The 10,937-nt window shown below is 37.3% G+C and overlaps 1 protein-coding gene across 1 annotated transcript in view; it reads right to left on the bottom strand.

Moving 5' to 3' along the window:
- Window positions 1-895: 895 nt before the first annotated feature.
- The window catches only part of LOC107690223 (protein NLRC3-like), a 21,748-nt gene continuing 11,706 nt past the window's right edge, over window positions 896-10,937 (bottom strand). Inside the window, exons 2-5 of the mRNA XM_016488478.1 lie at window positions 10,656-10,829; window positions 8,047-8,220; window positions 2,609-2,655; window positions 896-2,527 (exon numbers count right to left, since the gene is read on the bottom strand). Coding sequence (XP_016343964.1) covers window positions 1,998-2,527; window positions 2,609-2,655; window positions 8,047-8,220; window positions 10,656-10,829 — 925 coding nt within the window. The 3' untranslated portion in view covers window positions 896-1,997. The remainder of the gene's footprint in view (window positions 2,528-2,608; window positions 2,656-8,046; window positions 8,221-10,655; window positions 10,830-10,937) is intronic.

Genomic DNA, 10,937 nt, shown 5'->3' with positions numbered 1-10,937 from the left:
CGGAGAAGAAAAGGTGAACACTACCATGAGTCCTGTGTTGTGCCAACAGTGAAGCATCCTGAGATCATCCATGTGTGGGGTTGCTTTTCAACTGAGGGAATGGGCTCTCTCATAATTCTTCCCTAAAAACACTGCCAGGAATAAAGAATGGTATCAAAACGTCTTGCAAGAGCGACTTCTTCTAACGATCTGGCCCAGAAGCTAATATCCAGCATGCCAGAGCGAACTGCAGAGGTTATGAAGAACAAGGCTCAACACTGTAAATATTGACTCTTATTTACCAATTTTACCAATATTGAATGTTTTGCCAATAAAAGTCTTTAAAACTTACATGTTTTTCAGTATACCATAGAAACGTGTGGGAAAATAATCTACATACACTGAAGCAGCAAACTTTGCAAAACACAAAATTTATGTCACTGCCAAAACTTTTGGCCATGACTGTACTTTTGCGAATATCTTAAAATAACACTGAGATATGAGTAGTTAACCTTTTTAAATTTAACATTTAAAAAAATCAAAACTTATAAAAATCGAGTGTTTGATAATGTCTAAAAATACATTCAAATGCAAAATCTAAAAAAATAAGTAAGTAATTATGACCACAAATGTTCTAGAGCAGGGGTGCCCAAACTCGGTCCTGGAGGGCCAGTGTCCTGCAGAGTTTAGCTCCAACTTGCCTCAACACACCTGCCTTCAAGTTTCTAGTATGTCTAGTAAGAGCTTGATTAGCTGGTTCAGGTGTGTTTAATTGGGGTTGGAGCTAAACTCTTCAGGACACCGGCCCTCCAGGACCGAGCTTGGGCACCCCTGTTCTAGAGCTATACATGTATATTTATTAAACAGCCATACGGGCATCTAGTGGTTAAACTATGGCATTACATATGAATAATATTTTTTCCGGCCACCAAATGCCGTTTTGCCTCTATGCACTGGAATTTAAAATGTATTACACAAATTGTAATATAAACAGAGGTGGGACTTTCATCATGTTACACTTAAAGCCTAGTTCATACTACATGACTTTAAATGTCTGCAGATTGCTGTGCTGTTCAGACTACATGACTTTCTGTCTGTCTTGAAGTCATTGTGGTGTTCACACTACGTGACACTACATAAATGATCCGCAACAGCGGGTCACACACTATGCGAGATGACAACAGCTCTGCCACCCAACGACTCTATCCAGTCCCCAAAACACATTTTATCATAAAACACATGCGAGAAGTGGAATGGGAATGATGCAAAACAACACATGAAATGGGTTGTTTATTTCAAAATGGTCATGGGGAGGAAATTAAACCATGTCACATTAAACCATATCACAGACCCACAGAAACCCTGATGAAAGATAGATCAGAAGTTCAATGTTGAATAGAAAATAGTTTTAATAAAATGAGATCTATAATAAGCACCTTTGGTTACAGTTATAGGTTAGTAAAGTGTTCTACTGCACAGCACTGCTAATGTGGGCAGTATGAATGCTATGAGCTGTTAATATGGTTGCTAGAATAAATGGCATATGTACTGCTTAAGCATGCAATGCGAAACAAGCCTAATAACACACTTACGTTACAATGGAAATGCATGTCTGTATAATGCCTTAAATTGAACTGTGCAGGTCTCTCTAATAGTTAAGCTGTGAGTTGAATTACATCAGAAGCAGCGATGTTACCTCTCTTTGCTAAGACATATAATATAGCAATTGAGTATCAACGCTATTTTATTAAGGTAAGTTGCAGGACAACGTTGACAACAAGTTTGTATGCTCCTGAATGTTTCTGTGTCTGCAGCACAATCGCTCGCTCTCTCTCTCTCTCTCTCTCTCTCTCTCTCTCTCTCTCTCTGTGTGCACTGAAAGTAGTGCATTAATATGGAACATGATTAAACTCACTGGAACGACATGTGCATCAAACAGCTTTAAAGCACACCTTCCAGCCAATTAGAGTTGAGTATTCAGACAGACCTAGGTATAAACAAATTCTCACCAGATTATGTTAAATCTGACACAGAGACACTGAGGAATCATTATAAAGTCCAAATCCAGCATAGAGGGGTTCAGTGAATGTGGTGTTGAATGTGTGTAAGTGTGTGAGTGTGTGTGTGTCAGAGACGCTGTAGAAGGACAGAGAGCCGGCCGACACGTCCACATACACTCCTACTCTATTAGACAAGGCTGAAGGGGAAGGAATATTTGTGCTCTTATTTTTATGCCAGACAGAGTAAATATTATTGCAACAGTAAAGATTCCAGGACTTTTCATTGAGACCAAACCGACTGTCACTTCCATCCTTCCTGCTGACTCCTTTATATGACACTGCTACATGACTCCAGCCGCTCCATTCAACCTCCCAGTAACAGCGTCCAGTCAGTCTCTCAACACACAAAACCTGCTCAAAGCGCTCAAATCTCTCTGGATGATCAGGATGCGGCTGATGCTCTTTAACACATGTTGTTTTTTTGTTCCCTTCAAAGACAATGAGACGAGTGTGTGCCGTGTTCGGATCCAGTGTGAGATCAAAGGTATCTGAACACAGGAATAGAAGTCAGAATATCTATGACATCATTAAATATGCATCGGTGTGTTTAAACGTGAGAGAAGACTTACATTTTTTCAGTCCTGGAACGATCCTGAAATGTCCTCCATCGTCCAAACTGAACAGAGACAGAAATGTACACAAATAAATAATGTTCAACGGACTGATAACTACCCATCTAGAAATGTTTCGTGTTCTGGGAATGTTTTCAGTGGCAAGTTTTATTTTAGTTCCCAGAATGTTCTGCTAAAAAGTAGGATAACATTCTCTAAAAACATTCTAAAAATGTTATTGATAACATTGTTAGAACATTATCGTATAACATTCTAATAAAGCTTCCCATCACACTAGATGTGGATTTACATTGCTCAGAAGTCAAATTTTGGTTGAAAGTGAAAACCCAACCTTTGTTTGATGTCAAGCTCCAGATTAAATAACTCCAAAAACAGCTTCCAGCATTACCAGCTTCACTTATAAAACAGATTGACTTTATTTCTGCCATACATTTACAAAAGGTCTTATTGAGATTAACAGAGTTTTAGATGATGATGGTTTATTGAAAATAATAGTTTAGTTTGACGTCACCATTATGGTGATCAGTAGTTAGGCAGTTTGACTCAAACTTTTCAATGTTAGTTTTTGTTTGGCTGCTGGGACTATGTTTGTTCTGGCAAAAACAGTGTGAGAAAAATGTGATCAGATGATGTTGGTTACTTGCTGATGTTATAGATATCATCATGTAGTGGTCTGATTAACTGATGTCATCTAGAGTCTAATCCATGCTATTAATTCCATATGACATAAAATCAACAGCATACGATCCAGCAGTTTTATCAGATAATCTGTATTTCTGTCTGTACTTTTTAAATCACATTTTTCACAAATCATTTTGAACTACTGAATGTTAAGACGCACACAAACATCAATCATACAAAACTCATCCATGGCTCCCAGAATGCATTGCAGCATGAAGCATGTCACCATTGTTGAGATTCATACACTGATTCTTGATGTTTGTGTGAGAAACAATTGTTTTTTTTTTTATCCTTCAAACGATCTGATTAAAATTCTGCTGTGTTTCAGTCTGTAGAACCATTGAGTTGCTGTAATAAATAATGTGCAACTAATAACATAGATTAGACTGTGTGAAATCAGATAATCAGACCACTATGTGATGATATCTTAATCATCAGCAAGCAACTGACATCATCTAATCACATGCTTTCTTGCTGTTTTTGCCATAACAAGCATAGGTACAGCAGATAGAGAAAAGCATTGTGAAGTCAAGTTTCAAATTGCCCAACTAAAGCACTTATCACCATAACGGTGACATAAAACCAAACTATTACTTTTAATCAGACATCAACATCTAAACCTCTGTTAATCTCAATAAGACCTTTTGTAAATGTCTGACAGAAATAAAGTCAATCTGGTTTATAATAAGTGAAGCTACTAATGCTGTTTTTGGAGTTATTTAATAAAGTTGGAGCATCATAAAACAAAGGTCGGGTTTTTACTTTCAACCAAAATTTGACATCTGAGCAACATTTGAGTCCACATCCAATGTCGAATGAAAAGTTTCCCGCTTAAATCGTAATTAGAATGTTAGAGGATAATGCTCTAATAATGTTATCAATAAACATTTTTAGGATGTTTTTAGAGAATGTTATCCTAACTTTTAGGAGAATATTCTGGGAACTAAAATAAAACTTGCCGCTGAAAACATTACCAGAACATAGCATAATGTTCTTGGAACATTTTTGGAACAATAACAACTAGCTGGGTAATGTCTATTGAAACAGTTTCACTGTTGTGTAAAACATACAGCAGTACCGTGTTTTGAGGAAAAAAGATTAAAATCTGCATTCGAACCTGATAAAGGTTTTAAAAGCGTACTGCGATTAGTGATATAATTTAGGGCACTAGGCTCTGTATCAGATCCTACATGCCTTATAGTATAAAATAACACCCCATATCAAAGGAAAATATAAAATTAGGTTGTATTTATTAGGTTTTAATGATTACTAATAACCAGCAAAGGACCAGCTTAAACCAGCAAAGGACCAGCACAAACCAGCAAAGGACCAGCACAAACCAGCAAAGCACCATCTTAAACCAGCATCCCAGCGTCAAAACATACCTAACCAGCATATGCTGGTTTTTTCAACAGGGGAAGGGCGGCCAGGAGCAACAATACCCGGAAATCCTTTAGGGAACACATATTCGCTATTAATTAAGAGTTAATAATGAATGTGTGTTCAGTGTTCCTTAAGGGAACACATATATACAGAGTCAAATTGCCCAACTAAAGCAAACACTTCTCACCATAATGATGACGTCAAGCCAAACTATTACTTTCAAACAGACATCAACATCTAAACCACTGTTAATCTCATTAAGACCTTTTGTAAATGTCTGACAGAAATAAAGTCAATCTGGTTTATAATAAGTGAAGCTACTAATGCTGTTTTTGGAGTTATTTAATAAAGTTGGAGCATCATAAAACAAAGGTCGGGTTTTTACTTTCAACCAAAATTTGACATCTGAGCAACATTTGAGTCCACATCCAATGTCGAATGAAAAGTTTCCCGCTTAAATCGTAATTAGAATGTTAGAGGATAATGCTCTAATAATGTTATCAATAAACATTTTTAGGATGTTTTTAGAGAATGTTATCCTAACTTTTAGGAGAATATTCTGGGAACTAAAATAAAACTTGCCGCTGAAAACATTACCAGAACATAGCATAATGTTCTTGGAACATTTTTGGAACAATAACAACTAGCTGGGTAATGTCTATTGAAACAGTTTCACTGTTGTGTAAAACATACAGCAGTACCGTGTTTTGAGGAAAAAAGATTAAAATCTGCATTCGAACCTGATAAAGGTTTTAAAAGCGTACTGCGATTAGTGATATAATTTAGGGCACTAGGCTCTGTATCAGATCCTACATGCCTTATAGTATAAAATAACACCCCATATCAAAGGAAAATATAAAATTAGGTTGTATTTATTAGGTTTTAATGATTACTAATTTGTTGTAATTATAAATGTTTTTTTTTTTTTAAAGGGCACCTATTATGCTCCTTTTTACAATATGCAATATTGGTCTTGGGTGTACCCAGAAAGTGTCTGTAAAGTTTCATCTCAAAATACCCCACAGCTCATTTATTATAACAGCTGGAAAATGTCAATTTTGGGGCATGTCTAACAAAGAGCTGTTTTGGTGTGTATCACTTCAAATGCAAATGAGCTGCATATTCCCGCCCCGTCTCCAGAAGAGGGCGCAGTGTACACACCCCTGCTTTGCATACCTACAAAGAGCTGGTAGACGCGACCTGACTGAGACCGAGAGAACCGGTGTTCAGTCATACATATGGGAAACCAAATGCACTGCAAGTGGGATGAAACAGTGCCGTGTTACAGAGCTCACGCCTCAAATAACATTTGAGCTTCTTCTCAAATAACATTTTATGTCCTCGTCTTTATTTTTTGTGGTGAAAAGCTGTGTAATTAGTGATACAACTGTACAATATGCCTTAAATGTCAAGGATTTGTAAAGGTGTAATGTAAAGGATTTTTATCACCACCCTATTCTGGCACTAGCCATCAAAAAAACCTATATTGGTTGACCACTAATTGTAATGTTAATTTCCCCATCCACTTCAATTGCAAGTGCTTCACTGTAACCCAGATTTAAAAAAAAAAAAAAAGAGGAGAATGAGTCATTTTTTTGTGGTATTCAATAATTACAGTCAGATAAAGTCAGCTAAAAACAGCAGGAGCACAAAAACAGATTTTAAAAGAAGTTTCTAAACAAAGATCACATGCAGAAAGTAGGGGTGACCCAGAATAGTCGACGATTCGATGCTTCGATAGGTGGAGCCTGATTCGACTACCAATCTCACAGTCGAATATTCGCGGGGATGTTATGAACATGCCATTTTGGCTATATGGGGGTGCTCAAATTGATAATTCATGAGATATTAATGCATGAAGTAATGCATAATTCATGCATGAATATATGCATGAATTCATGGTAATTAATGTACCCTTACCGTAAAATGTTACCAAACCTACTGGTTTTCTCCCAATAAGTTAATATACAGCCTATTAAAATAATGCTGTAAATAAGAATCTGAAAAGTAAGAAGCTTTAAATAAATATTTTAACGTGTGAATAAATCCAACCACCTCTATACATTTAAGTTTCACTTTCTATAATCCGTGACCGACAGAGGAGCATCTTGGCGGCATAATCTTTAACAAGACTCAAATTGACACAGGCAGAGTGAAAGAGTGGATGTTTTCGATCAGGTAGGGTACAAGTGATTTTAAAACATTTCAGCCGGTTTATATACTGTATATCGTGTATATATTATTTATCTCATATAAGATGCATTTGGTTAAGTTGCGCTGCAGTAAAGCGCTTTATTGTAGTACTATGGTGATTATCTCTTCAGCGCGCAGTGCGAGCAGGACAAACAACAATGCAAAATATTAATAACATGGACTGGGACTGTCATATACATAACATTATAATGAGAACACTATTATAATAAAACACTGAATTTTTAGAGTTTAGTTGCTGTGTTTCTGCACGTTGTTGAGTGAAGAACGCGTCCACAAAAGGAGTTCATTCACAGCCGTGCAGACACGTTCATGTGCATTCGGGGCATTTTGTGCAGATAGCCTATAAGTCGAAGGTTATAATGAGAGCACTACTGTAAAAAAAAGTTGTGAATTCTTAGGGTTTCGCTGACATTTTATGTTAACTATCTTTTAATCAAAACATAAAACATTATTTTTGTATCTGCGAGGCGTCCGTTACACATTTTCCCTGTGTTAACATCAGTAACTACGACTGTCGAATGTCTGACTTGACTCTTGGTAATGTATTTTGCCCCCCGCCCCCAAACATATGATTCGACTATCAGTCGACTATCGGCAAGATTCGAAAATTTCGATTCGACTATGAAAATCCTTAGTCGAGGACACCCCAAGCAGAAAGATACACAAGTTAACTAGCCCACATACTTGAGTATCTGCAGTTTATAGTTTGGATCCTGCAGTTTGTGTTTGAGCAGCTGGACTCCTGATGGTCCTGGGTGATTGTAGCTCAGATCCAGCTCTCTCAGGTGTGAGGGGTTTGAACTCAGAGCTGAAGACAAATAACCACAGCCTTCCTCGGTCACCATACAGCCAGACAACCTACAGAGAGAATAGGTTTGGAATGTCATTCAGGTTTTCCCTTTTTGGAGCTTGCAGCCGTGCAGACACGTTCATGTGCATTCGGGGCATTTTGTGCAGATAGCCTTTAAGTCGTAATATTAACGCTATGTTGTATAAATAACAAAGCGTATTCTATATGAGATAAATGATGAGTTAAATCCCATTGATTAAAAACCTGCTATCAAATGCTTAATTCTACAGGTCATCTTCAGTGCACGCAGCTCAAAACAGAAATGCAGAATAACTACTGTCATATACATAACGTTATAATGAGATACTTGAGTATCTGCAGTTTATAGTTTGGATCCTGCAGTTTGTGTTTGAGCAGCTGGACTCCTGATGGTCCTGGGTGATTGTAGCTCAGATCCAGCTCTCTCAGGTGTGAGGGGTTTGAACTCAGAGCTGAAGACAAATAACCACAGCCTTCCTCTGTCACCATACAGCCAGACAACCTACAGAGAGAGTAGGTTTGAAATGTCATTCAGGTTTTCCCTTTTTGGAGCTTGACAGCCACTGTCCATTTATGTAGTTTTATGTATTTAAAGGTGTTATATATGATGTATATTAGAGGTCAACTGATAGTGGATTTTACATGTACCGATAGCTAGGTTGTACCACTCTGGCCAATACCGATAAATCAACCGATAGTTTTTAAAATGTATGATGAAAAAGGACTGAACCAAACTTTGTAAGTGAAAAAAGAAAAACATCAAAAAATGAATGATATATTGATCATTAAAGTTAGTTCATAGTTCATTAACTAATGCTAGCAGAAGCAACTTCGAAATTTTAAAATGTATTAGAAAATGTTGAAATTAACACAATCTAACAAGATGACCATCTTTAAATATCTACACAAAGGCCATTGCATTGAAATTACACACATAATGGATATTGTATGTCTACTCTCACACTTTAATTTCTTCTATTCTAAAACACTTGATGATTATCTAATCAAAATAACAAAATATCTTGATGACAGTGATGTAGAATCGGTGGGCGGGGCTAAACAGGCAGTGATATCGAAGCAGGCGTTGATCTTCTGTGGAGGCGGTGTTTATCCACATTATGACATCATAGAGCAGTACATTCCACAAGCTGTCGTTTTTAGAATGTTTTTAGAATAACGGGAAAGTTTTGAGTTCTAAAACTTACAGGATGTTTTTATAGTACGATGACCTCTATATGTTAAAAGATCAAGAGAATTTTGGTTTCTCAGTTCATGACCCCTTTAAATCACCAAACGGGCAAAGGTTCACTTCAAAAATGATCAAAAAAGTGGCATAGATGAGTTTGAAGTTCGCTGTTTAAAAAACAGAGCAAACAAAAGAAGAAAGTGCAGTCTATATTACAGCTCTCGAAACATACAGACTTTTTTTTTGACCCACAGAAATACAAATATTTTACTGAAAAATGCACAATACACAATCTTCCAGCCCAGGATGAAGTCTTTAAGAACATTAACAATGATTTGGGACAAATATAATGTAATGTAATGTAAAACTGTGTGAATGGCACTCGGTGCAGCAGGATTTCTGTCGGCTGAATGAACATATCAGTTTGCCTTCTCACGACACTAGCTTTAAATATGAAACGTTGCTGGCTAACAAATGCATTAATGTGACCAGCTGGATATGAACTAACGCAAATAGATGGTAACAATCGTGACATTAAACATTTGGGTTGGTCATGCATGTTTTGGTCACAGTGTTTTAACCACTTGAGGTGCTGCTAATGTGCATGTCCTCTCAGCCTTGATAGCACTTTCTCCACTAATGCATCATCTAGTCAACAAATTAATCACTTAGTAATGATATGAAAACATGCACTACAGTATGCTGTACATAAACCATTTCTTTGTCGAGGTTTTAAATCCACATCTGAAGTGTCCCACTCTGTGCAGCATGCAGTGTCACAAACAGCATGCGCTGTCAGTAATTTCCGCTTCTAAAGACCGCTCTCATACTGTTTAATTACAACGGACCCTTCTCAGTCGCTGCAGCAATGGACGCAACCCGAAAAACTATCAGCATGGATTTTTGCAGATCAACAGCAATCAACTATCGGTACCGATTAATCGGCAAAACCGATACATCGGTAGACCTCTAATGTATATATGCACACAATCAGCAAACAACTATTTGCTATGTAAAGACAGTGAAGTAATGACATTCTTAGCAGAAAGTGAAGTCACAACCCCTTTATATGTGTTGTAATCTAATCTTTTCTTTCCAGTGTATTGGCAGCTGGGACAGGCGGGTGTGCATGTGAGCCCCTCCTTTTGAAACTTACACTAACTTCAGCTGCTGGATCAAAATCTGACTGTGATTCTGACTGAGATCACAAAAACTATAAAATACTACACTTTCTGAATGAAAACATCTCAGCCATGTTTTTTATATTTTAGCATAGCATGAAGGGAGGGCAGAGGTGTGCCCGAAGCACATGTTTATATTGTCTAAGATGCTTGCGCTCCTGTGCAATATCCAGTGGTTGAAAATAATACATAGCACCTTTTAAAAGCAGCTTGGGAAAAAATCCTCCTTTTGAATTGCAGAGAAGAGATTAAGTCATACAGGTCTAAAACAACATGAGGGTGAGTAAATTACACACATTTTATTTTTTTATTAATGACATTCACACCAAAGTATTACCAATCTGTACAGCAAAGCTACTCATTTATATTTGTGCTTATTAAGATAATCCAAAGTGGCTTGCATTGCATTGAAGTCACACATTTGATCAGTTCATGAATTCTCTGGGAGCAGAAAACTTGACTTTGGCTTTGCAAGCACCATGCTCTGCTGTTTGAGCTATAGATAGGCTCAGCTTCCAGAATATCAGGACTCTACTGGAAAATAGACTTGGAAGATTTTTTTTTACATACCTCAGAATCTGCAGCGGACAGTTTTGACTCTTCAGTCCTTCAGAGAGCAGCTTCACTCCGGAATCCCGCAGGTCATTGTTACCCAGATCCAGCTCTCTCAGGACACAGTATGAGGATTGTAGAGCTGATTCCACAATTTCACATGACTGACCAGTGAGATTACAGCTGGACAATCTGAATGAGACCCAAATACAAGTTTCAGTAAATGTACTATATAGCTATGTATATAAATATGTATGTACAGTCTCACAGAAGTGAGTACACCCCTCACATTTTTGTAAA

The sequence above is a fragment of the Sinocyclocheilus anshuiensis genome, unplaced genomic scaffold (genome assembly GCF_001515605.1).
Source record: "Sinocyclocheilus anshuiensis isolate Anshui unplaced genomic scaffold, SAMN03320099.WGS_v1.1 scaffold2520, whole genome shotgun sequence".
Lineage (NCBI taxonomy): Eukaryota > Metazoa > Chordata > Actinopteri > Cypriniformes > Cyprinidae > Sinocyclocheilus > Sinocyclocheilus anshuiensis.
The sequence above is the reverse complement of the archived record's forward strand: the minus strand, read 5'-3'. Positions and strand labels throughout refer to the sequence as shown.